The following is a 26,967-nucleotide window of genomic DNA, read 5'->3' as shown; positions in this document are numbered from 1 at the left end:
AGGGCTCTCTGTTTGGCTCCTTAATATGTCATCAGACTTTGTGTAGTTTAAAGTTTTAAAGAGGGTTCAAATGAAAGGAGTACTTACTAGTAGGAAATGCTTAATTCTGCAGGAAAACCTGAGAATAGCCCTCAGCAAAAAGTGGCAAGTTAGAAAATGCATGTTCCTTAGTCTTTTAGTGATCAGTCGACAGGACGTTAAAAAAAAATTCCTGTAGTTTGTGGATTGCTTTTTTGAATGCATGTAAAGGCATGAGGAATTAAAGAACTAAAAGTGGAAATTTCACAGAGAACCTAAAATAAAATTTTTAAAAAATCTTTCTGCAAACATTGTCATGTACTTTATCAGCTCATTGATTTGTTTGGCATGGATTTTTAGGGTGCATTTCAGAGATGTAGTTTTCTATAACCAGAATCAAGAAAAATCATAATTGTACAAATATTCGAACTGAGGCAGAAAGTATGTGGAATTAATCATTAAAATCTCCGTATATGTTTTTCCATTTTAGCCCCAGAATCCATTTTGCACGGAAGGATTGAGGAGCAGATTGAGGTGGAGATGAAAGGTATTGTTATATTGGATGTGAAATTCAAATAGAAATTCCAAAGGATTAATAGAATCCTTGAGCTGCCTACTTTCTCTTCGTAATATTGAGAAAAATGACATAGATATACAAATATATCTCTTAGAGTATATATTACTGTGTCGCATGCCTAGTTTAGTATGCTGATGGTTACATGCATTTCTTGGTAATTTGTTTGATGGTCATTTAAAATTTTGTATTTAAAATTTATCAGTCACATTCAACTTCATGTTTGCAGCCATTTTCGAAAGCGCGTATTGGAAAAGTTGTCATCTTAATGCATGAAATCAAGAAGTAGAAGTTTGTTTTCAAAATCACAGTGAATTAAATTGAACAATAGACAATAACCTAGCTATCGTTCTCAGAATGCAATGTCCTGAATGAATTATGATTGAAATGCTATTTTTTTAGGGTGTGTGAAAATGTTACATTCCCATTCTGGTGTACACTTCATGCACATACATCATTTTAACATTGATATGTCTCTTACACTGGCTTGCAGATAGCTGCCTTACGTGATCCTCATTGCCTGCTTTCCTTTGCATAACATTGTGACTTTATAGCTGTATTAGTTCGAATAAACGCCTTCTCACTTTATTTTAGCTAATTATTTATGGTTATAGTTCTTAATAGATATTTTTTAAGTAGTTAATTCTCAAAAATATAATAATTGAATCTGCAATCAAAAGGATCAGAAAGGGCGTTTATTCCACTCTCTGCAAGTCAGGTAAGAGTTTCCTCTTAGCCATCAAAAGAACAAAGTTTTCCTGATCTCAAAACAAACATGCACAGGAACATGTTATTTTGAAATGCATTTTTGCTTGTTCAAGAAGAAATTTCAACAGTCTGAAGAAAAGACCAGACAACGAACGATTTTCGTGTCAGAATCTTTTAAACAGAGCATGGTGTTGCGTTTATTCGAACAAATATGGTGAGTGAATTTTTTTTTTATGGATTTGTGAGAATCTGTAGCATGCATTTTATTCTATTTCCTATTTTGCAATTTCATTTATTTTCAACTTTTTCAAATACTACGGAAAATAGTAAAATGCTTTATAAATTACTTTTTTTTCAGAATTATTCTCCAAGGGGGAATCTGAACATTCTGAAAGAGATTCCCGCGATGCCTTTTCAGATTCTGAAGACTTAGACCACAGCTCCATGGCTGCTAAAAGATATGCAAGTCGAATATCATCTACGAGCTCCTGGCCCGAATATTTCAAGCCTTCTTTTACCCAAAAACTTACCTTTCAATATGTTTTAGAAGGGGAACCTGTTGTTTTTACGTGTAAATTAATTGCTTGTCCAACTCCAGAAATGACTTGGTTTCATAACAATCGGCCCATCCCAACAGGTCTTCGACGGGTTATAAAAACTGAGAGTGATTTACATCATCACTCTTCCAGCTTAGAGGTTAAAAGCGTCCAAAGCAGAGATTCTGGAAGTTATAGATTATTAGCAATGAATAGTGAAGGGTCGGCTGAATCGACGGCATCATTGCTTGTTATGCAAAAAGGGAAAGATGAGAAATGTTTAGAATTTCTGAAAAGAGCAGAACAGACACATAGAAATACAGAGGCTTTAGCTGAAAGGAGAGAAGACAGGATAGAGGTTGGCCTGAGGTTTACTGGCTCTCCCTTTAACAAAAAACAAGACGTAGAACAAATAGGAATGATGAGGACGATACACTTTAAGACAGTAAGTCCAGGCAGGAAAATGGACTTTCCCTATGAGGAGGAATATTTAGAAAGTAAATCTGACATAAGGGAATGGCCTAGCATAGGTGAAAGCTTCCTGGACAAGGAGACCAAAATGAAGTTGCAACGTTTGCGGGAGGCTAGAAAAATGTTAATGGAGAAGAAGAAATTATCTGTTTCAGATGTGTCCTCTGAAATAAGCACAAGAACTCTGAGAAGTGAAGCTAGGGATAAAGACCTTCTGTTCTCTAGAGAGGAGCTGGAAGCCGAAAATAAGGATAAAGTAGATCATTCGTGTGAGGGGATTGTCCAAAATCCACAGGTCCTTCCTGATCAAATGGATCAAAATGTAGAATCTGGAGAACCTCCCCCAAGCTTTCAAACTACTGTTGATGAAGAAATCCTCCAGACTGAAATAAGAATGAGCCAAGAGGAGTTTCTAAGAGAAAATCTCCAAAAAGACCATTTATACAGTAGGATTCTGGTAAGCGAGGATACCCATGGAAGAGATCTTGAAGAAATTATGACCAAAACTGAAATTGGAAGGTCCTCTAGACATATCACTGTTGTAAATAAGAACGAGGAAATCTATGAGACTCCTGAAGAGGTGTCCCAAGTTGTCGTACTACACACCAGTGAAGCTTTGGGTGCAGTTATAAATATTGAAGAAAATGCAGAGCTAGATAGTGAGAATGTAAGAAATGACGATTTGGGAGAAGTACAGCACTTTACTTCCACAGAAGCTGATGAATTTGAAACCGATCAAGAAGGAAGGACCACAAGATTTTTGGCAAGTTCTTTCCAAAAGCATCCACAACGTTGCCCACCTTCATTTCTTCAAGAAATTGGATCTCAAGAAGTTTATGAAGGTGACAGTTGTAAATTTGTGTGTCACTTTCAAGGATATCCTCTACCTATAGTGACATGGTATAACAATGATATACCAATCCCACATCACGGAGACTTTGTCACTCACACCTCGGAGAACTATTCAGTATTAACTTTTTCTTCTGTTCTTCCTCAAAATGAAGGTTCTGTTAGCTGTGTGCTGTTTAACCAATATGGAACAGTAAAAACAACTGGTGTACTTAAAGTGAAGGCAAAGCAAGGACATGGGGTTGATGCACGTACAGTCCCAGTATTGTGCGAATACACTGATGAGGAAGAGGAGCTGGCATTGGTGTTTGACCAAACAAAAGGCATTCAGCCGTCTTGGAGACAAGAGGGTCGAAAACATCTCCAAACCAACTTCCCAGTTCCTCCCTCTGCAGACGCAGAATTGCTTTCCTTTCCTGTAGAAATTCAGATAACAGCAGCTACTCCAACCCCAGAACAGGATAAAGAGTCAAGAGAATTGTTTCACCCTGAGGAACTGGAACCTACAGTAACACCCCAGGATGAGGCTCCTCCGTCACCAAATCACAAATTTATATTTTCATCAGATATTACTAATGAGCCACCAAAAATGTTACAAGAGATGCCAAAGCATACCAGGTATAGAGAAGGGGATTCCATAGTATTTGAATGTGTATTATCTGGTGAGCCTAAACCAGTCGTGACATGGTTTCAAAATGGGCTCCTATTAAAGCAGACCCAGAAGTTTCAACTTGAAGAAGTTAATTTTAGCCACAGATTATATATTAATGATATCAATTATCAAGATTCTGGAGAATATAAATGTGTTGCTCAAAACAGTTCAGGAACCGTTGAGAGTGTTTCAAATCTGACCGTGGAACCAGTCACTTACAGGGGGTATAGTCATTTAGAAAATACTGGTGGAATTTATACAAAATATTCCAGAGATCAACAAATTCAGGGAGAATCTGTAAGGGCCCATTTTTATGATTATCCGCCTGGTCCTTTTACTCCCCAATCCAATATAAAAGAACATTCTGTAAGGGAATATTTTCAAAGCCTTGAGACAATTGAACAGATAGATCAGAAAGATCAGGTTCGTTGCACATATTCTAGAGAAAAATTACCCAGATTTATGCAAGGTGCTTCTAGAGCCATAAAAATCAACAAGCCTGTCAGAGCCAAACTCATGCAGTGTCAGGGTGAAGGGAGAGAGGGACACATAGATGAAAAATCAAAGCTGTACCAAGCCAAGGGTGCTGTTTATCCATTTGTTGATGATTTCGGTGAAGTTAAAAGAATTAGGAAAGAGGTAAAAATTGATTTCGGGAAAGTTGGTGATGCAGAAAGGGAAAATGTGCGAGAATACACCCCAAGAGACTATTTACCAAATATCCAGTCTGAGAGAGCTTCTGATAGCTACAATCCAAAAGATTCATCTCTCATCATATATGAAGAACCCCTTGAAGAGAGACACTACCCAAGGAAAAATGTGAAGCATAGAATCATTGCATTTGAAAAGTTACAACATGTAGAAAAAGGAGTTCTAGAAAAAAGACTTACCAGGAAATCATTTGTCAGTCCTCCTCAGAGGAAGCTTGATGACAGAGACTTTCCTTTTAAGCAAAGAGAATCAAGATCAAGTAACCTAAATGCAAATATATATCAGGCAGAGACAATGTCTCCAGACACTGAACCAGATTCATCTGACATTGTAATGAATTTAGAGCTGCTTTCTTCTCAAACGTATAAGGAATTTGAAGTACAAGAAGGGGAACAAGAGAAAGAAGTAGGTCTTATAGATCAATCTGTAATTTCTGGAAGGGCTGAACAGGAAGCACCCATTACATTTAACTTAAAGCCATTCCACTCTCAAATAGAAAATGCAGATCGAAAATTCCAAGCATTAGATGGTGGTCAACCCGAAGAAGCTGGTTTTAAAATCCAACATCCTGCTTCTGAAATAGCTGATGCAGAGAACATTGTATTTGATCTAAAACAAATGTATTCTCATATAGGAGATCCAGCTAAGGAATTCCAAGGGCCAGAAACTCTGCAACAGAAAACACCTTATACAGAAGAAATTGCCAGCACTGAAACATCACAACCTGAGACACAAAATACCTCTAAAAGTGTGCTGAATAACATTTTTACCAGTCCAGAAATGTCTCCCAGCCATGAATTTTCAGATAGGACTGTGATGGAGAAGAGGCATTTTGATAAAAATATTCTTTCTTTGGAAAAACATACACAAGAACATAATTTAGAAATTTTAAATCCTGATATTTCTCTTAAATCCTTTTGCGAAGAAACCCATAGATCATGGGCCCTACTTCAAACCTCATCTCCTGATGTAGGAGAAACTGATATTTCTGAGGAAAACAGTTCTCTAGAAAATGGAGGTAGAAGTTTCATTTCACATTTGAAAAAAGCAGCAAGTGAGGAAAAGCTCTTAGAGGTCTGTGAAAAGGAAGAAGAACACACTTTAGAACCAGAGTCGGCATCATTTCAGAAGCAGGATGGAAGGACACAGGGATATGTCACTGGAATTTTGGGAGACCACAGAGGTTATGTTCACCAGGCAGCCCCATGCCACACAGAAGTGAGCCAGCACTTTCCATTCTTAATGACTGAGGAACAGCAGGATCCAAATGAACAAATAAGGGAAAAAATTGATGCCTTTGGAAAAGAAAAATGTAATGAAGTTCAGGTTCAGAATGAAACTTCTGTCTCCACTACTGAAGGAGAAGAGATAGAAACTTGTTTTTCTGAAAATCGTCCTAAATCGGATGAGGCACGTACAACAGAAGTAATGGACTCTGAGACCTCTCTGACAAAATATTTACTTGCTGCTGGAAAGCACGAAGTTCCTCAAACGAAAGACGCCAAACACAAGGCAAACCTTCTCCAGAGTGAATCAATCACATCAATGGAGGTTGAAGAAGTAACTTTCAACACTGTGTATGAATATTACAACCAACAACAGGAATCATTAGGTCGCCCATTTTCCCCTGAATCTGATATTTCGATTGATGTGGGAAGTATAAGCAGTGCAGAAATCTCAGAGTTAGATCAGTTTTATACCCCACCATCCTCTGTTGAACATTTTGAAACTCCAAAGTCTCCTGATTTCTATTTCACTCCTTCAGATACAACTAAACAGTCTGCAACAAATTCGGGAGGTGAGAATGTGGGAAGAACTACACCTTTAGAGGAAGCTGCCGAAAGGTACTCCACACCTTCGGCAGGAGAGGTAGCAGAGAGATACTCCACACCTCCAGGAGAGGCACTGGAGAGATATTCCACACCCCCAGGGGAGGCTCTAGAGAGATATTCTACACCCCCAGGAGAGGCACTGGAAAGATATTCTACACCCCCAGGGGAGACAATGGAGAGATATTCTACACCTTTAGGAGGAGAAACAGTTGAAAGATATTCTATTCCTACTGGAGGACCAAATCCCACTGGAAACTTAAAAAGGTACCCATCAAAAATAGAAAGGGAAGACAGTACACCAAATGAACGTTTCCATACACCTACAGAAGAGAGGAGTTCAGCTAATGAACTATGGCGTTCCGATTCATTTGGCACGCCCAATGAAGCCATTGAACCAAAAGACAATGAAATGCCACCATCTTTCATTGAACCTCTGACCAAAAGGAGTGTATATGAAAACACAACATTAGGCTTCATTGTTGAAGTTGAGGGCATTCCAGTTCCTGGTGTGAAATGGTATCGAAATAAATCTCTGCTAGAGCCAGATGAAAGAATCAAAATAGAAAGGGTGGGTAATGTGTGCTCTTTGGAAATTTCTAACATTCAAAAAGGAGAGAGGGGAGAGTACATGTGCCATGCCGTGAACATCATAGGGGAAGCAAAGAGCTTTGCAAAAGTAGACATAGTGCCCCAAAAAGAAAGAGCAGTGGCCCTCCCACCTCCAGTAACACATCAGCACATTATGGAGTTTGAACTGGAAAACACAACATCATCAAGAACTCCTTCTCCTCAAGAAATTGTCCTGGAAGTTGAATTAAGTGACAAAGACGTTAAAGAATTTGAGAAGCAAGTGAAAATAGTCACAGTTCCTGAATTCACTCCTGATCATAAAAGCATGATTGTGAGTCTGGACGTTCTACCATCAAATTTAGCAGATCCAAATATGGCCTCGATGGAGGAAGAAGGCAAAGATTTAAAAATTGATTTAGAAGTATTTGAAATGCCTCCTCGCTTTATAATGCCTATTTGCGATTTTAGAATTCCAGAAAATTCAGATGCGGTGTTCAAATGTTCAGTCATAGGCATCCCTAGCCCGGAAGTTAAATGGTATAAAGAATATATGTGTATTGAACAAGATAATGTCAAATATGTGGTCAGTGAGGAGAATGGAAGTCACACCCTTACAATTCTAAACGTCGGTCCATCTGATAGTGCGACATACAGGTGCAGAGCTATGAACCGCGTAGGAGAGGCTATCTGCCGGGGATTTCTCACCATGGGAGATTCTGAAATGTTTGCTCTGACAACAAAGAAAAGCAAAGTGACTTTAAGCAGCTTGAAGGAAGAGTTAGTCTTAAAGAGCAAATATTCAGGCAGTTTTTTTGAATTTCAGGTGGTGGATGGGCCTCCCAGGTTTATCAAAGGTATCTCTGACTGTCACGCACCTTTAGGCACAGCAGCTTATTTCCAGTGTTTAGTCCGTGGCTCTCCACGACCCACGGTTTACTGGTACAAAGATGGGAGATTGGTGCAAGGTTCACGGTTCAGTGCTGAGGAAAGTGGCATAGGGTTCCATAACCTGTTCATAACGAACTTAGGAAAAGATGACGAAGGCGAGTACAGGTGTGTGGCTACAAACGAGTCAGGAATGGCAGAGACCTGTGCAGCCCTCACCCTAACTTAGTATCTTGTGCATAGTTTCAGTGCCTCCGTGTGAGGCGAACGTGATAACCACTACACTACGGAAACTCAGTGCCTCCGTAATGATCAAATTGATTGAGTGCTGCCATATTTTCCAAATTATATAGATCCAATAAATTTCCAAATAGGTCTACTTGATTTGAATTTGATACATTGAAAACCCCTGGGAAAACAGTCTCTCTCTGTAGAAATCTCATGTTTGTAGGACATGTAAATATTCTGTGATCTCAACTGTGGAACCATCACTGTGTCAACTCTGCTGTGAATCATCAAACATGATTAAATATCTCCGTGGCTACCTAACTGTTTGTACCGCTGCTTTACCCTCGTTCCTCCTCCACAAAAGAGTTTCGGTAGAATGCATTCTCTTTTACTATTACGTAAAGTAAAACGTAAGATGGAAGACCGGGTCAGATGACCACGCAGACAGGTTGTTAAGGTAAATCTCCTCTCTGCTCTGAGTATTAAGTCATTTTTGAAATTGTAACCCTTTTGTATCCAAATCCAGGCTTACTGACTTGGACTTAGATAAAACAAATAACAGAAGCCAGCCTCACCCAATTGATAACTAGTTCTCTAATCTGTTTTACATTGCAACCTTAATATATTTGTTTGGCTCTTTTAAAAACATTTTCATTATTAATATCCCTCTTCTTTGTAAATGTTTTGACTATTGCTGGTTTTGAAGGGACCAACAGTGCTTTCTTTTTGGATGGAGTTAATCTAGACATTTGTACATTTGCAAAATATGCGAAGAAAGATCTTTCCACTTTTGGGAATACCTCTTTTTCTCAATTTTTAAAATATCATCAAATGTTAAATGCAACATTCACTTGATATTGACCTGGGGGAGAGAGGAAACTATTTTATTACGTTTATATAGAGATTTTATATAGAGATTTATTACGTTTATATAGAGTCCAATTTCAGAATCTTTAACATTAGAAAATAGAAGGTGGGGCATTTTTATATCCAGCAATACAGTAATTTATATCTCAGATTATATGCAAATAACAAGATAATAAGCTTTCCTATCATTTTTAAACTAACTAGAAATTTTTAAAACTAAATAGAAATTTAAAAGCATTCAAATTTAAGATATATGTGTCTCTAAGGTGACTTTGTTTTTCAAAATTATAAAAAATTCACAAAACTCTTGACAATGTATCTGTGTATCACTGTGAACCTAAATCTTCTCACATAAGATGTAATAAATATAAGACAATTCAGTTTTCTTACCTAAAAATGAGGACTTGGACCAAAAGACCTCAGAAATAATTGTTCAACTCTGCGATTCTGTGTCATCCTAATAGTAACATTTCTTAATATAATTTAGGATTAACTTTAGTTTTACAACAAATGATGAGAAAATAATAGAATGTAGTAATGAAGTTACGAATCTTTCCTCCCTCCAACTCTGAATTACTCTCTGTTACCTAACAGCTGGATTTGTCCTCTGCATCGAACTTTTATGTACCATGATCATATTAGAGATATTGCTTTTAATTATAATAACTTAAGCAATTTAAATTTAATTTTCAAAAGAATTCATATATTCAATTATGTTTGTTTCTTTCATCTATCCGTTTTTTATTCCCACAGTAGAAGTCCCTTAAAGCCTTCCCAAATTCAAGAAGCAATTGAGAATGTGCAGAATAGGGGCACCTGGGTGGCTCAGTGGGTTAAGCCGCTGCCTTCAGCTCAGGTCATGATCTCAGGGTCCTGGGATCGAGTCCCGCATTGGGCTCTCTGCTCAGCGGGGAGCCTGCTTCCCTCTCTCTCTGCCTGCCTCTCCGTCTACTTGTGATCTCTCTCTGTCAAATAAATAAATAAAATCTAAAAAAAAAAAAATTACAAAAAAAAAAAAAAAGAATGTGCAGAATATAGAGCAGTCAGGATTACACCCCTCCCCACCCTACCCCCCTAAAACATCTGTTTTCCTGTCTTGAGTCACCATAACTCATCCAGATAGATATACTATTATGGAACAATCGTTTCTGTTTCAACCAGTGAGCACATAATATCTGTGATAATAAGTATAGATATAATATATTGCATCATAAATCCCTGAAATAAAATTAGTTCTATAGTTTAGGGACTTAGGGATTTATTCTACTCTTAGTTACAAAATGGACATTTCAATAAATTAGAAATTCAGGTCATGACAAACAAGACAATGGCTGGTGCAGGAAGGACGGAAGGAGACAAGGGAGGAAGGAAGAAGGGAAAAACCTTGTAATGTCTTACTGAATTTAGAGGAAGGAAGAGTTTGATTTTGCTCATTAGAATTCTTATAGGCTCTAATGCAATGAATTGAGGATATTCAGAATAACAAATGACTGAAGGAAGGAAAACAAGCCTTGCCTTACTTACTTGGCTTACTTATTGTTGTAGGTAATTAAATGAAATTTTTTTTTCTGATTCAATAGCACATAACTTAAAAGCCGGGAATATTAATTTCTCTGATGCTGGATAGAGAATTCATTGTGTTATACATAGTAAAGTTTAGACATTAGCTGCAGCTACTACATGTACTTTACACCTTTGATGTTTCAGCACATTTAAATTTTATTTACTGTATTTTTTATGGTCAATACACCATGTTAGAAGTAAGAGAATACAACTGAAAATATTTCAAATATTAGTGAGTTGAGATGATTTAAATATTCACATTCATTCCCTTTACAGATATTTTGGGAGTTCAAATGAAGGGACATGAGTAATAAATGTAAAGTTAAGTGGTCACCATTAGTATGTGAAATTAATCAATGGTTATGCAGTTTACTAATTTGAAATAATAAGTAACTGCATATGTATTCTACAATGCCATTGGTAAATTTTGCCAGTACATTTAGAGCCATTAGACACTAGAGTTATGCCTTCTAATACTTCTATGCCAGCACAGAGAGGAATTAAGGCATGACTATTCCATGTGTTGCAAGGGGAGTGAATTAATAAAATAATAATTCTGCTTTTGGGAAAGGTAATAAAACTATTTTAACAGAGCTGTTCTACATTCCTACCAGATTTAATGAAAAGCCTAATTCCTTCTTATCAAATTATGCCTGTCATCCGTGATTCTGTTTAAAGAATATCTGTTATTCACTCTTGTTTTTCTGTTCAATAATGCTGTATAGGTATTTCTCACACAATAAAGTACAATCCCATTTTTAGTGTTGGAGTTATTTTCTTTCATTCCTGATTCTCCCATTTTCTTGACTTAACAAAACCTTATTATAAAAGCTCTGTTGAAATACTATGGCAATTTACATAGCCAAAGAAGGCAAGAATTTCTCTTAAGTGAAACCAATGATTCTCTTACAAATACAAATTATAGCCTCTTTTTTTTCTAATAGCTTTAGTTTATAAGCAGTAACAGAAACATCAGTGTTTTATTTTGGAAATAATCAGTCTTCAGTTTGACAATGGCTATCATTCTTAACTCAAGAAAATTCTAAACATAAATAATAATTCTGGATCTTTTTGAATTTGATTTAAATAATTCTAGATTCTTTTATTTCAAATATACAGGCGGCAGTTTTTCAAACTTTAGAATTGGGGTTATACCACAGAGAAAAATTCATAAAATAGCTTTAAAATGTATAAACTAACACAAATGAAGTGGATTGAAAATTTCATGAATACAGTATTTATAGTTATATAATATAAAATGAGCTAAGATTAAAAATTTAGAAATGTGCTTTTTAAAAAATCTTAAGATAATCTAATGATTCCAGGAATAAAGCAGAAGAAAGCCATCAGCTGGTGCATAATTTTTTGACTTCTATTTTTTGTTGTTGTTAAATAAAATTGATAGTAAAATAATAATCACTTTTCCCCATACAGAGTTTTCTAGTTCTCTTCTGTCTGCTGAGGAAGAAGAATTCCAAACTTATAGCTCTGGCCTTCAGTTATCTAATAGAAATGAAACACTTGAACTTTTGTCTGAACCTCCAACTCATTCAACTACATTTGATTCCAAAAAGGAAGGCCATATTCCAGTTTTCACCAAAGAAGTGTCAAATGCTGAAATAAGCATTGGGGATGTAGCTAAACTGTCTGTTACTGTCACTGGCATTCCCAAGCCTAAAATTCAGTGGTTCTTTAATGGAGTCATGTTAACCCCTTCTGCTGACTACAAATTGGTTTTTGACGGCAATGATCATAGTCTGATCATTCTGTTCACCAAATTTGAGGATGAGGGAGAGTATACATGTGTTGCCAGTAATGAATATGGACGGACAGTATGCAATGCCTATCTAAAAATCAGTTCCAAAGGAGAGGGGCACAAAGAGACAGAACCAGAACCAGTGGAGAAATTTCTGGAGAAGTCTGAAGGGCCTTGTCCTCCTTACTTCCTTAAGGAGTTCAAACCAATTCAGTGTGCTCGGGGGCTCCCTGCTGTCTTTGAGTACAGGGTTCTTGGAGAGCCTGCACCCACTGTTTCGTGGTTCAAAGAAAACCAGCAGCTTTGCACCAATGTCTACTATACCATCATTCATAACCCAGATGGTTCTGGAACATTCATTGTCAATGACCCTCAGAGGGAGGACAGTGGCCTCTATGTCTGTAAAGCAAAGAATACATGGGGTGAGTCCACCTGTGCAGCAGAGCTGCTTGTAGTTCTGGAAGACAGGGACATGACCGATGCTCCCTGCAAAGCAGAGCCCACACCGGAGGCTGCTGAAGGTTTTCCATTAAAGGGTCCTGCAGTTGACACATTCGACTCAGAGAAGGAAATTGCAGCTTTTGTAAACAACACCGTTTTGAAAGCCGCTTCCATGGCAGAAGAAAACCAGCAGCTTGCTTATGAGCATACTGTTAAAGCCAGTGAACTAAGTAGTCAAGTTACGTTAGTGGCCGAGCACTTGCAATCGGTAGTCATGTTGGAGCAGAATGTGCCTGATCCAGAAAGCACCAGGGCGCTTCTTTCTGTCAGCGGCACCATTTGTACTCAGTCTATCAAGGAACTGTCTCCCAATTTACAGCTGGAGATGGTCCAGTCCCAGAAAACTCTCCGCAAAGATGTCCTAATGCTTCAAGAACCTGAACCACAGGTGGTCCTATCAGATGCTGAAAAAATCTTCCCAAGTGCTGTATCTGTAGAAGAAATCAGTTCATTAACAGTGGAGCCTCTGAAAACTTTACTAGCTGAACCCGAAGGGAGTTATCCACAGTCTTCAATAGAAGATGCTCCAGCCCATTCATATCCAACCTCTATGGCTGAGGAAGAGCTTTTACCAGAAGAAAAGACAGTGTCTTCAATGGACAAAGAGCAAAGACTGACCCTTCCCAAGCAAGACACACCAAGCGCTCTCACCCTGAGTCAGAGCTTAGCTGAGGGAAGCATGGAAAGTTTTAAGGGCCCTGAGGTCATCACCTCTGAGGTCAACCGGGAGCCCCAGGTCCCTTCAGAGCACACATGCAGAGAAGATGAAATTTTGATGGAAAGTGCAGATCAACTGGAAAGCACAGGGCAAGATCATGCAGCCAGGACTGAGGAAGGCAAATCCTTAAGATTTCCACTAGTGTGTGAGGAAAAGCAGGTACTGCTCAAGGAAGAGCGTTCTGATGACTTGGTCATGCCCCTGAACCAAACCAGTGAGTGTAAGAAAGAGCCCTTGATGGTCAATGGAGTGCAAGAGGTGCAGGCAAGTGACACTCTTTCTAAGGAGAGTTTGCTTCCTGGAATTCCAGAAGAACAACGATTAAACCTCAAAACTCAGATCTGCAGGGCTTTGCAAGCAGCAGTGGCCAGTGAGCAACCAGGTCTGTTCTCTGAATGGCTAAGGAACATTGAAAAGGTGGAGGTGAAGGCCATAAACTTCACCCAAGAGCCCAAGCGCATTCTGTGTACCTACCTTATTACCTCAATGAAGACTCTAACAGAAGAATTAACCATTGCTATTGAAGGCATTGATCCACAAATGGCTAACTTGAAAACCGAGCTTAAGGATGCTTTGTGCTCTATTGTGTGTGAGGAAGTAAACATCTTGACAGCCGAGGGTCCCAGAATCCTGAAGGGAGCCAGAACAGGCTCGCAGGAAGAGATGGGTCCTTTTCCAGATTCCCAGAAGGTTGACGCAGTCTGGGAACCAGAAGTCAAATCTAAACATCTTGTCTCTGCAGAAGAGGTCAGCTATTTTCATGTGGAAAGTCAGGTCAAAGTTGCAGATACCGCACCTGTCCCTGATGGCGTTGTTCCAGCTCCTAGCCCTGATGAAAAACAGGATGAGACCCCAAAGCTGTCAGAGGAAAGAAAGAAGTCCCCCAGAAGTGGTACTGGGGAGGCTGGCCTAGGAGAGCTACAGAAAGCTGAGGGCAGCGTAGTTGAAGGGAACGCTCCTGTCATTCACACACCCTTGGTGGACACTACTGTGGAGGAAGGTGACACTGTAAAACTCTCGTCATCCATAACAAACGCCAAAGAGGTGAATTGGTATTTTGAGAGCACACTGGTGCGTTCAGATGAAAAGTTCAAGTGTTTACAAGATCAAAATACATTTACGTTAGTAATCTACCAAGTAAATACAGAAGAACATCAAGGAGCATATACCTGTGAGGCCTTGAACGACAAGGGAAACGCAGCAACTTCAGCCAAACTCACTGTAGTCAAAAGAGGTTGGATTTTAAGGATGAGGGGGCTTGAGCTCTAATGTTCACTGGATTGTAATGATTTAGTTTCCATCACTGAGTTTTCACTTACCTGCCTCTGCCAGAATGTGATTTGTGTAGAGTAAGAATTAAACCACAGACATAATCATGGTTATTAATTCTTTTCCTTTTCCCTTACTGCCTTACGAGGTCATACATTATCCTATCTGCGTCCCTATTTATTTTTAAAATTAGATGTTATATTCCTATGTTCCATAATACCAGTATGTTTTTTTAGTTATATTTAGTTGAAAGTACTTTAATATAACATATAACAAAAGCTGTCAGTGAACACCTTGCTGCCTGAAATTACCAGTCTCATCCCTAAATTCAGAATAACCATGATTAATTGTCCATTGGCGTTTCTTATTTGTATTTCTTTTTGGATATTGTTTCACTTCATCACTGGATGTAGTATATCACTTTTTAAAAATGCTGTTCACAGTGTCCTTAGCATGGTATATTTAAAGAATATATCATGTTGTTATGCATGTAAGCCCATAGCATCACATTTTAATCATGTTTTTCACAGTCCACTGCAAAGTAACGATTGAATGTGTTAAAAGCTACTTATTGTCTTCTTTTACCTTCAATGATTGTTCTCATTTTCCAGTCACTTGTCTTAAACCCCTGCAATCCATCTCACCAGTTTCAACTGTTTTACTTCATTAACAGCAACAAAAGTGAGAAGAGAAAGAAAAATGTGGTCTGCCTGATAAGGAGGCATGCTAACAGCCTCTGCTTCCCTTTGCAGCTGCCCCCGTGATCAAAAGGAGAATCGAGCCCCTAGAAGTAGCTCTGGGCCACCTAGCCAAATTCACCTGCGAGGTCCAAAGTGCCCCCAATGTTCGTTTCCAGTGGTTTAAAGCTGGCCGAGAAATTTACGAAAGTGACAAGTGTTCCATTCGCTCCTCGAAGTATGTCTCCAGCCTGGAAATCCTGCGAACCCAGGTGGTGGACTGCGGCGAGTACTCCTGCAAAGCTTCCAACGAGTATGGCAGTGTCAGCTGTACAGCTACCCTAACTGTGACAGGTAAATGGCATAGACTGAGCTGGTTGCCCTGCTTCACACTGTAGCCTGTTTTACTTTTTCTGCAGCGCAGGATGGGCTTGTGCTGCCAAATGGAGAGACCAACAGCCATGCTGTAACACAAGGGCTAGTTTGCACAGCATCCATGTGGGATGAGATCTCATTTGTTACTGTCTTCTTTCTAAGAGCAGCTAAGGGAAAAATAAAAATAACTTATTATTTTGAGAACAATGTCAAGGAATCCAATGAGCAGTGGCACCTGAAAGTTTGGTTTGGAGTTTGGTTGTTTTTTTGTTTTTTTGGTTTTTTTTTTTTTTGGTTTGTTTTGTTCTCTTTCTCTCTCTCTAAAATGACTAGCATAGTGGAAATATCTTGGCTAATTCCTTCTGGCCTGGCTTGGCACTTAATGTGACACATTTCAGGATAGTGTATTGCTACTAAAATATAAATAATGTCCCATTGTATTTAATAATTTGGAACCAGTTAAGAACAGAATTAAAAACTGGGGGAGGGGGGGAAGCCAGCACATAAGATTAAAGTTAAATCCTAAAATAAGACAGGGAGCTCTTCAGGACTATAAACTAGGATTTTCACCCTAGGTTTCACTACTAATTTAAAAATAAGAGCAACTACATAAATATTCTGTTCTCAATTTCCTCATTGACAAACAAGATGACTTTTGAATAGCTCACACTCATTGAGTATTTGGTTTCCCTCATTAGGAAAAAAAAAATCAGTAGCACTTTTCTTTGTCTGTTTGTCTCTGTTTCTCTTTTGCTTTCTTCTTCCAAGGATAAGTGTGAATGTAAAGTCTGGGGTAGCAATTCTCTGTGCTATTGAGAGAAGATATGCACTAAATATCTGGGTGGAAGAGCCCCTTTGGTCTTTTCCAATAGAAGCCTGAAAGGGAAAGGCAAACAAAAGCCATCTTTTTAGCTTGGAAAAGTCAGGGTTCCCTCTCGCTTCCTCTTCCCTGCAGCTCTTTCATGTATCAAAAAATCTGAAACTCAGGCCCATGATAACCCATCCAATGGTTCACTCTGTGATTGGAGTGTCCATAAAACCAGCTGTCTGGCAGTATTCTTAATGATGCCTTTGGAAACCTCTTCACCCAAATTAGTCCAGCTGAATAAGGGCACTAATACCTGAGCTTTCAAATAATAAGAGGGAAAGGAGGAAGAGGAGGAGGTTTTTTTTTTTTTAATTTAATTGGAAAGAGGTTCCTAAAGACTTCCTTCAAAATGCAGAATGGAAATAGGAAATTACTTCTATAAATTTTTTTACAAGTTCAAAATGATGTAGGGAATGATTCAGAGTTGGGCCATTGAAGGATTTGCTGATGGTTGACATGAAGGTTAGGGAGACTTCACCAAAGTACTCTGTCTTCTTATCACTTAATGTCCCTACTCTTCAGGAAAGTCGAGTACATTTTCTTTATCTTCCTTACACAGTCTTCTAATTCACAGAATTTAAGGAGCAGCTGAATTACTTATCAAATGATTCAGATAACGAATCAGCTACTAAAGTGGACAAATCATTAACAATAATAAGTTAATGTTACTAGACAAAGCAACATTTGTTCTTTCCTTTATGGGAGACATTGAAAGTGGTGTCTCGTGCCTCTATAAAGAACCCTCTCATCCCTTTCCTTTGGCCAATCTTTTCATCTGATGAATTTATTATCCTATTTTAAATAATGTCTCGTGTCTATCTAAATATGTAGCTCATCTTTTCTCTTTCTTAGAATATATAATCACAGCAAGAGCGTCTGTGGGGACAAAAATATAATGTGGAAAAACTTTCTTTTGCAGAGGCATATCCACCAAGCTTTTACTCCAGACCTAAGTCTGTTACAACTTTTGTGGGTAAGACAGCCAAGTTCCTCTGCACGGTATTAGGGACTCCCGTGATTGAAACCATTTGGCAGAAAGACGGTGCTGCATTATCACCTTCCCCTAACTGCAAGATTTCAGAGGCAGAAAATAAACACAGTTTAGAACTCTCAAATCTTACAATTCAAGATCGAGGAGTTTATTCTTGCAAGGCTTCCAACAAGTTTGGAGCTGACATCTGCCAAGCTGAGTTAATCATCATCGACAAGCCGCATTTCATTAAAGAATTAGAACCCGTGCAATCCGCCATCAATAAGAAGATCCATCTTGAGTGCCAAGTAGATGAAGACAGAAAAGTGACCGTAACATGGAATAAAGACGGGCAAAAACTACCCCCTGGGAAAGATTATAAGATCTATTTTGAAGATAAGATAGTATCCCTTGAGATCCCTCTGGCCAAACTAAAAGATTCAGGCACCTATGTTTGCACTGCTTCCAATGAGGCTGGGAGCAGCTCCTCTTCGGCAACAGTTACTATCAGAGGTAAGAAATGTATGAATGAATGTTATTTTTCATTTTAAGGATGCCACTGGAGAAAAACTATTGACAAGGCAGTCCATACATTTTATTATTAAAGTAATTTCATGCAAGCAAACCTTTGGTTTGGGGAAATCTTGGCATTGTCTGATTTTATATTTTCAATCTTCTTCAGAAGCTACTATGTTCTTTTAAAACTGTGTGCCATTAACAAAACGTGCTTAAAATGTCTTCTAAGAACTTCAAGTGTCTAGGCAACCCTTAACTCTCTTCTCTTATGCAGTTGTTTTTTGTGTAAGACAGAGAGTTTGTGTTTCACATAAGACAAGAGTTGGCTTGCTTTTATGTTTGTTTGTTTGTTTGTTTAATTGAGAGCCCAGGATAGGTTTTAAAATCATGGAACCCTAGAGAACTATTGAGGGCACCACAACCCTGTCAGAAATTTCATCGAGATATTTGATGTGTGTTGTGTCTTCTTGTGGTATACGTCTCCTTTTCTTTTGTGGAGTTGATGCTTCACATCTCTTTCCTTTCTCTTTTTTGTTAACTTCCCATAGAGCCACCATCCTTCGTGAAGAAGGTGGATCCCTCTTATTTAATGCTGCCAGGTGAATCCGCGCGCCTCCACTGTAAGCTGAAAGGCTCCCCTGTGATCCAGGTCACTTGGTTTAAAAATAACAAAGAAGTTAGTGAGAGTAACACTCGTCGAATGTCTTTTGTCAATTCTGAGGCTGTGCTTGATCTGACGGATGTCAAAGTCGAAGATAGTGGTACTTACTCATGTGAGGCGGTGAATGACGTTGGCAGTGACTCTTGCAGTGCTGAAATAGTTATCAAAGGTTGGTTGACTCGGAGTCCATGGGTTTTCTGAGAAAAAGATTTTCTTTGTATTTGCTCGGGACACCTCACTTACACAATGCTTTCGTGCCTTTGTAGAGCCTCCATCTTTCATCAAAACTCTTGAGCCTGCAGATATAGTGAGAGGAACAAATGCCCTTCTTCAGTGTGAAATCTCAGGCACAGGACCATTTGAAATTAGCTGGTTCAAAGACAAGAAGCAAATTCGAAGTAGTAAAAAGTACAGGTTGTTGTCTCAGAAGTCTCTGGTGTCTCTGGAGATCTTTTCTTTCAATAGTGCAGACGTTGGTGAATACGAATGTGTGGTTGCTAATGAAGTTGGGAAATGTGGCTGCAGAGCAACTCACTTCTTAAAAGGTCAGTGCTTGAACAAAACGGTGCCTCACTAACCTATTGTTGAAATCACTTTCTTAATCCACTGAAGGAAAACCAGCGCTTTTTCTTCTTCTCCTATTCCGTGACAGTATGTTTCACTTTTGTTTTAACCTGGGATCTTGGGGACAAAGTCAGTGACCTTCATCCAGGCTTTATTCTGAGAGGACTGTAAATATTTAATCTCTGGTAACAAAAGTGGGTTTCATAATCATCTTTTATGACCACGTTGTCCACTGATAACCACAGCTGTGCTTCTTTCTCTCGGATGGAGGTGTAACTGTTCTTAAATTTTAATTTATTCTTCTCATGAACCGACACTACAGAAGGGCGGTATTGGATGGGAGTAATGTAACCTAGATGAAATAAAGGTATATGGTGTCGAAAGTGTTTGGGAGTTGACAAGCTTTGTTCTCTTTCTTTAACTAGAGCCGCCAACCTTTGTAAAGAAAGTAGATGATTTTACCGCACTAGCAGGTCAGACCGTTACCTTACAAGCTGCCGTGAGAGGGTCAGAACCCATCTCGGTCACTTGGTTTAAAGGACAAGAGATCATTAAAGAAGATGGAAAGATCAAAATGAGCTTTTCTAATGGTGTTGCGGTCTTGATCATCCCTGATGTTCAGATTAGTTTTGGTGACAAGTACACATGCCTGGCTGAAAATGAAGCTGGGAGCCAAACTTCCATTGGGGAGTTAACAGTCAAAGGTGCGTGCAGGAACATTTGTAACTTAGAATCACTATTTCCATTTGAAGTGGAATCCTAATGCACACTTGATCATGCTAACTATTTAATACCATTGTAGAACCTGCCAAAATTGTTGAGAGAGCAGAGCTGGTCCAGGTGACAGCCGGAGACCCAGCCACGCTGGAGTACACAGTCACAGGCACCCCAGAACTCAAGCCCAAATGGTACAAAGATGGAAGACCTTTGGTTGCTAGCAAAAAGTACCGAATAAGTTTTAAAAACAATGTTGCCCAACTCAAATTTTATTCAGCTGAACTGCACGACAGCGGCCAGTACACATTTGAGATTTCCAATGAGGTGGGCAGCAGCTCCTGCGAAACAACGTTCACTGTGTTAGGTTAGTACCTTCGGAAACCGATGCTTACACACTCCTCTGTAACCCAGCCAGTGCACACACATCAAATCACTGAGCACTTTCCCATGCTTACCTTTCTTTTCTTCTTGTGCTACGAACAGATCGAGACATTGCTCCGTTTTTTACCAAACCCCTGCGCAACGTAGGCAGTGTTGTCAACAGTACCTGCAGGCTGGACTGCAGAATCGCTGGCTCTCTCCCTATGAGGGTGTCCTGGTTCAAGGATGGTAGAGAAATAGCTTCTTCTGACAAATACAGAATAGCCTTTGTGGAAGGCACGGCCTCCTTGGAGATAAGCAGAGTAGACATGAATGACGTGGGCAATTTTACTTGTCGTGCCACGAATTCTGTGGGAAGCAAAGACAGCAGCGGAGCCCTGATTGTGCAAGGTTGGCTGGAGACTTTGCATTTCATTCTGATATAGACGATGTTCAAATTAAGACTTATTCCCTTAGATCGTGCCTCTTAACTCTTAGAAATTCTCTCTTACTACCCCCCCCTTTAGAACCACCCAGTTTTGTAACTAAGCCTGCATCAAAGGACGTTCTGCCCGGCTCAGCAGTCTGCCTGAAGAGCACCTTCCAGGGGTCCACCCCTTTCACAGTCAGATGGTTTAAGGGTGGCAAAGAGCTCGTCTCTGGTGGAAGCTGCTATATCACCAAAGAAGCTTTAGAAAGTTCTCTGGAACTCTATGCAGTAAAAACCTCTGACTCGGGCTCGTACACCTGTCAAGTCAGCAACGTCGCCGGAAGCGTTGAGTGCAGTGCAAACTTATTTGTAAAAGGTTTGCCTGGTTTTCTTGACATCTTTGTGCTACCCTCTTTATGCGTTCTTTCTTCTTCCTCATGTTTCTTAATAACTTCCTTCCTTCCACAGAACCCGCCAGGTTTGTTGAGAGGTTAGAGCCGTCACAGCTGTTAAAGAAGGGAGACACCACCCAGCTGGCCTGCAAAGTAACTGGCACCCCTCCAATTAAAATAACATGGTTTGCAAATGATAGAGAAATTAAGGAGAGCAGCAAACACAAAATGTCTTTTGTGGAGTCCACTGCAGTTCTAAGACTTACAGATGTTGCCATTGAAGACAGTGGCGAGTACATGTGTGAGGCCCAGAATGAAGCTGGCAGTGATCACTGCGGTAGCATTTTAATAGTCAAAGGTTTGTGTTCACATTGGTCCTTGTATTACCACGGTGGTAGCCCCCAGCCCAGATTCGCCCCGCATTAATGCCAAGTAATTCCTTTCCCGCTATAGAGTCACCTTACTTTACCAAAGAGTTTAAGCCCATTGAAGTGTTGAAGGAATACGATGTCATGTTGCTGGCCGAAGTGGCAGGCACACCTCCCTTTGAGATTACGTGGTTCAAGGACAACACAACGCTGAGAAGTGGCAGGAAGTATAAAACCTTCATTCAGGACCAGCTGGTGAGCCTGCAGGTCCTCAAGTTTGTTGCCACGGATGCTGGGGAATACCAGTGCCGGGTGACCAACGAGGTGGGGAGCAGCACCTGCACTGCCCGGGTGACTCTCAGAGGTTAGTGTCGCTTCCAGCCGTGCACTGGCTCTCCCGTAGAATGAACTCTTTGTGCCGTCAAAACTCCACTTTTGCTCTAAGCTGACACTGATTGAGAATTATTCTCCTATTAGAACCCCCAACCTTCATCAAGAAGATTGAGAGCACCAGCTCCCTTCGGGGAGGCACCGCTGCCTTCCAGGCCACCCTGAAGGGCTCCTTGCCAATCACCGTGACTTGGCTAAAGGACAATGATGAGATCACCGAGGACGATAATATAAGAATCACCTTTGAGAACAATGTGGCTAGTCTGTACCTCAGTGGCATCGAAGTCAAGCACGATGGGAAATATGTCTGTCAGGCCAAAAACGATGCAGGAATACAAAGATGTTATGCATTGCTCTCAGTGAAAGGTCGGTGCAGAAGGTTTGCCACGGGTTTTAGGAAATAAGGCCGATGTGAGCCTTTCAGCGGAGCCACTCACAATCCACACCTGTCCCTTTGTTTTCTACAGAACCTGCAACGATCACCGAGGAGGCTGTGTCTATAGATGTCACCCAAGGGGACCCAGCCACTTTGCAAGTTAAATTTTCAGGGACTAAGGAGCTTATAGCCAGATGGTTTAAAGATGGCCAAGAACTGACCCTGGGCCAAAAATACAAAATCAGTGTCACTGACACAGTCTCTATACTGAAGATTATTTCTACAGAAAAGAGAGATAGTGGAGAATATACTTTTGAGGTCCAGAATGATGTTGGGAGAAGCAGCTGCAAGGCTAGCATTAATGTATTAGGTTAGTATCGAAACTGAACATGTCCTTGCTCCTCGTCTCCTGCAGTTTTACAGAAAACACAAATTGCTGTGTTGACCTAACCTTTTTTTCCTTTGGTTTCTTGCTTTTTCATTGCATAGATCTTATCATACCTCCCTCATTCACCAAAAAGCTTAAGAAGATGAATAGCATTAAAGGGTCTTTTATTGACTTAGAATGTATAGTGGCTGGCTCACATCCCATCAGCATCCAGTGGTTCAAAGATGACCAAGAAATAACAGCTAGTGAGAAATACAAATTCTCTTTTCATGACAACACTGCCTTCTTGGAAATCAGTCAGCTGGAAGGTACAGACAGTGGGACGTACACTTGTTCGGCCACCAACAAGGCAGGTCACAACCAGTGCAGTGGCCATCTCACGGTCAAAGGTTGGCATTTCTTATCTCCCTTTATCAGGGACGGGTCTGCTGTCTCATTTCTTAATTCTCGCCCTTACTGCCCCATTCCCAAGTAAACCTTCCTTTCTCCTTTTGCTTCTTTGTCTTTCATCCCAGAACCCCCTTACTTCATGGAAAAGCCACAGTCCCAGGACATCAGTCCCAACACAAGGGTTCAGCTCAAGGCTCTTGTGGGTGGCTCTGCACCCATGACCATAAAGTGGTTTAAAGATAACAAAGAGTTGCACTCGGGAGCAGCACGCTCCATTTGGAAGGATGACACCTCCACCATCCTGGAGCTCTTTTCAGCCAAAGCCGCCGATTCTGGGACCTACATTTGCCAACTAAGCAATGATGTTGGCACCGCAACCAGTAAAGCTACGCTCTTTGTAAAAGGTCTGGTCTCTACATACATCTCTCTTGCTTGCTTGTCTGCATTTTCTTGGGGAGAGGGAAGAGGCTGAAGAAAGTGATTCCAGCCTTTGTTTTAATAAATGTTCATGTTACACTTTCTTGCCCATCTTTAGAACCTCCTCAATTCGTTAAGAAGCCCAGCCCCGTATTAGTGCTGAGAAATGGACAGTCGACAACATTTGAATGCCAAATAATGGGCACTCCTGAAATCAGAGTTTCTTGGTATCTGGACGGGAACGAAATAACAGCTGTTCAGAAACATGGCATTTCCTTCATTGATGGTTTAGCCACTTTCCAAATCTCTGGTGCCAGGGTAGAAAACAATGGGACTTACGTCTGTGAGGCCCGTAATGACGCGGGCACAGCAAGCTGCAGCATTGAATTAAAAGTGAAAGGTGCGTTCCTGGGTCCGTTTTCCCCTTTGGCTGTGCTGCTGGCCAGGCTCCCGGTCTTCCTCAAGTAAGCTCGTCTCTATCTTCCTTTTGAATCTTTAGAACCTCCCACCTTTATCAGGGAGCTGAGGCCGGTGGAGGTCGTGAAAGATAGTGACGTGCAGCTGGAGTGTGAAGTGACGGGGACACCCCCATTTGAGGTCACTTGGCTGAAGAATAACAGGGAAATCCGAAGCAGCAAAAAATATACCCTCACTGACAGCGTATCGGTGTTCAACCTCCACATAACCAGGTGTGACCCATCAGACACTGGTGAATACCAGTGCATTGTATCCAATGAAGGTGGCAGCTGCGCCAGCATGACACGAGTCTCCCTGAAAGGTCAGTGGTATACCCACAAAGTAGGCTACCACGAAAAATTCAGTAATGCTCTTTCATTTTCTGATCATGAGGAGAAGCTCAACTATGCCTCTTCTTTTCCCCACTATCTCACTGCATCACAGAACCCCCGTCATTCATTAAGAAGATAGAAAACGTCACTACTGTTTTGAAGAGCTCTGCCACCTTTCAAAGTACGGTGGCGGGCTCTCCTCCCATTTCTATAACCTGGCTCAAGGATGATCACATTCTTGATGAAGATGATAATGCTCATATTTCATTTGTGAACAACGTGGCCACACTTCAGATCAGAGCTGTGGACAATGGACACAGCGGGAGATACACGTGTCAAGCCAAGAACGAGTCGGGCCTTGAGAGGTGTTACGCGTTCCTTTTAGTACAAGGTCTGTGAGCTGTTGTCTTGAAGACTTAGTCGGTGGGGGACAGTTACATAAGCACCCCTTATTTCTAGTGGAATTAGCAATGCAATTAATTTGCACTTTAATTCTTACTGCAGAGCCTGCTCAAATCCTAGAGAAAGCTAAGTCTGTGGATGTCACTGAGAAAGACCCAGTGACTCTGGAGTGCGTGGTGGCCGGGACACCAGAACTCAAAGTGAAATGGCTGAAGGATGGAAAACAAATTGTGCCCAGTAGATATTTTTCGATGAGTTTTGAAAATAACGTGGCCAGTTTTAGGATTCAGTCAGTCATGAAGCAGGACAGTGGTCAGTACACGTTCAAGGTGGAAAATGACTTTGGAAGCAGTAGCTGCGACGCCGACATTAGAGTGCTAGGTGTGTACTTGGGCCCTAGTCGGCTTCCCTTATCTCTGCTACCTCTATCCCTTGTAAACAAGTGGCAACATGTTAATGGATGTGTTTTGCTGTTTGCATTGGATAGATCAAGACATTCCTCCATCTTTCACCAAAAAATTAACCAAAATGGATAAAGTTCTGGGCTCTTCTATTCGTATGGAGTGCAAGGTTTCTGGCTCCCTTCCTATTAGTGCTCAGTGGTTTAAGGACGGAAAAGAAATATCTACAAGTACAAAATACAGACCCGTCTGTCACGAGAACACAGTGTCACTGGAAGTTAATAACCTGGAATTAGAAGATACTGCCAATTACACCTGCAAGGTCTCCAACATAGCAGGGGATGATGCCTGCAGCGGCATCTTAACTGTTAAAGGTTAGAACTTCTTTTCCTCCTCTTGATTCTTCTTTGTGATTGCTTTTTAAACGTGGCACTCTTCCCTTGTATTCTTGAGACCATAAAGTATCGGTAATTCTGTTTCCGTAGGTCCATATTTTTGAGTTCAAGAAATACACAGTCATTGCCTCTTTTTAGAAATGTCTGCTTACATGTCCGTAGGAGTGTCAAAACAGTTTAACTATGAGGAATCTAATTAAGTATATTTCTCTTAACGTCTATAGAACCACCAAGCTTCCTGGTGAAACCTGAACGACAGCAAGCCGTACCAGACGCTACAGTAGAATTTAAAGCAGTACTCAAAGGAACACCGCCCTTTAAAATTAAGTGGTTTAAAGACGATGTGGAACTTGCCTCTGGACCTAAATGTTTCATTGGCTTGGAAGGGTCAACTAGCTTCTTAAATCTTTATTCAGTGGATGCTTCCAAGACGGGACAATACACTTGCCAAGTTACCAATGACGTTGGTAGCGACTCTTGTACCACGATGTTGCTTGTGACAGGTGTGCACGTTGGATTGTTTCATGTTTCTGTCTGGCCTGTGGCTCCCTTCTGTCCAGTGCATCTCCCCAACCTAGAAAGTTCACTTCTCTCTAACAGTACACTGTATTTGCCAGGCATTGTTCGTCTTTTACTCTTTCCCGCATACCACCTGATTTAGCGTTTGTCATTTATATCTGTTCCCTCATAATCTCCTCTTTCTTTCACTCTCTAGAACCACCAAAGTTTGTAAAGAAATTAGAAGCAACCAAAATAGTGAAAGCAGGGGATTCCACGCGACTGGAATGCAAGATAACTGGATCCCCAGAAATCAGAGTTGTGTGGTACAGAAATGAACACGAACTCCAAGCCAGTGACAAATACAGAATGACTTTCATTGACTCAGTGGCCGTCATACAGATGAACAGTCTGGGCACTGAGGACAGTGGGGATTTCATTTGTGAGGCTCAGAATCCTGCCGGCAGCACAAGCTGCAGTACCAAGGTTATCGTGAAAGGTAGAAATCTCTCTCTTCTGTTCCTCATTACCTGAAACCCACCTTCTTCTCCCCTGGGGTATCAAAGGTCTTAATTCTTTTACTGTCATTTTAGTCTCCATTTGAGATCATAGAATATTTCCGCAAACTAGTATTATTTCCCTTTTTGGTTCTTTCTTAAGATTTGCTTACATGTAGCCAGTCATTCTGGGGTATTTTTCTTGTTACTCCAGTGTCTTAATTCTGCTCATCTCAACACACTGGCCAAGCAGTTTAAATTTAATGTTTCATAAACATACCAAAAAAAAAAAAAGGGGGGAAGGGAAAAGTAGGTATTTTAAAATCAATTTTTGTCTTTGATTATCCTACGAATGTATCATCATCCTCACTATAATCTTTAGCATTAATAACAAAGAAAGAATATTTACTACATGTATA

General features: G+C 40.3%; 2 protein-coding genes across 2 annotated transcripts in view; both read left to right on the top strand.

Moving 5' to 3' along the window:
- TTN (titin) overlaps nucleotides 1-26,967 on the top strand; it is a 274,867-nt gene that overhangs the window by 54,310 nt on the left and 193,590 nt on the right. The window contains 23 exon segments of the mRNA XM_047722299.1: nucleotides 509-565; nucleotides 11,899-14,673; nucleotides 15,461-15,739; nucleotides 17,548-18,111; nucleotides 18,663-18,944; nucleotides 19,042-19,320; nucleotides 19,765-20,043; nucleotides 20,142-20,420; nucleotides 20,540-20,827; nucleotides 20,944-21,222; nucleotides 21,315-21,596; nucleotides 21,692-21,970; nucleotides 22,084-22,362; nucleotides 22,464-22,742; nucleotides 22,862-23,149; nucleotides 23,276-23,554; nucleotides 23,686-23,967; nucleotides 24,067-24,345; nucleotides 24,468-24,746; nucleotides 24,860-25,138; nucleotides 25,245-25,532; nucleotides 25,778-26,056; nucleotides 26,269-26,550. Coding sequence (XP_047578255.1) covers nucleotides 509-565; nucleotides 11,899-14,673; nucleotides 15,461-15,739; nucleotides 17,548-18,111; nucleotides 18,663-18,944; nucleotides 19,042-19,320; nucleotides 19,765-20,043; nucleotides 20,142-20,420; nucleotides 20,540-20,827; nucleotides 20,944-21,222; nucleotides 21,315-21,596; nucleotides 21,692-21,970; nucleotides 22,084-22,362; nucleotides 22,464-22,742; nucleotides 22,862-23,149; nucleotides 23,276-23,554; nucleotides 23,686-23,967; nucleotides 24,067-24,345; nucleotides 24,468-24,746; nucleotides 24,860-25,138; nucleotides 25,245-25,532; nucleotides 25,778-26,056; nucleotides 26,269-26,550 — 9,015 coding nt within the window.
- Nucleotides 1,292-10,401, top strand: LOC125095801 (titin-like). Its single transcript, XM_047722300.1, has 3 exons — nucleotides 1,292-1,310; nucleotides 1,414-1,514; nucleotides 1,659-10,401. Exon 3 carries the CDS (start codon nucleotides 1,745-1,747, stop codon nucleotides 8,033-8,035), a length of 6,291 nt encoding a protein of 2,096 aa, XP_047578256.1. The 5' UTR covers nucleotides 1,292-1,310; nucleotides 1,414-1,514; nucleotides 1,659-1,744; the 3' UTR covers nucleotides 8,036-10,401.

The sequence above is a fragment of the Lutra lutra genome, chromosome 3 (assembly GCF_902655055.1).
Source record: "Lutra lutra chromosome 3, mLutLut1.2, whole genome shotgun sequence".
Classification (NCBI taxonomy): domain Eukaryota; kingdom Metazoa; phylum Chordata; class Mammalia; order Carnivora; family Mustelidae; genus Lutra; species Lutra lutra.
Note: the sequence above shows the minus strand (reverse complement) of the source record. Positions and strands in the feature narration are given on the sequence as shown.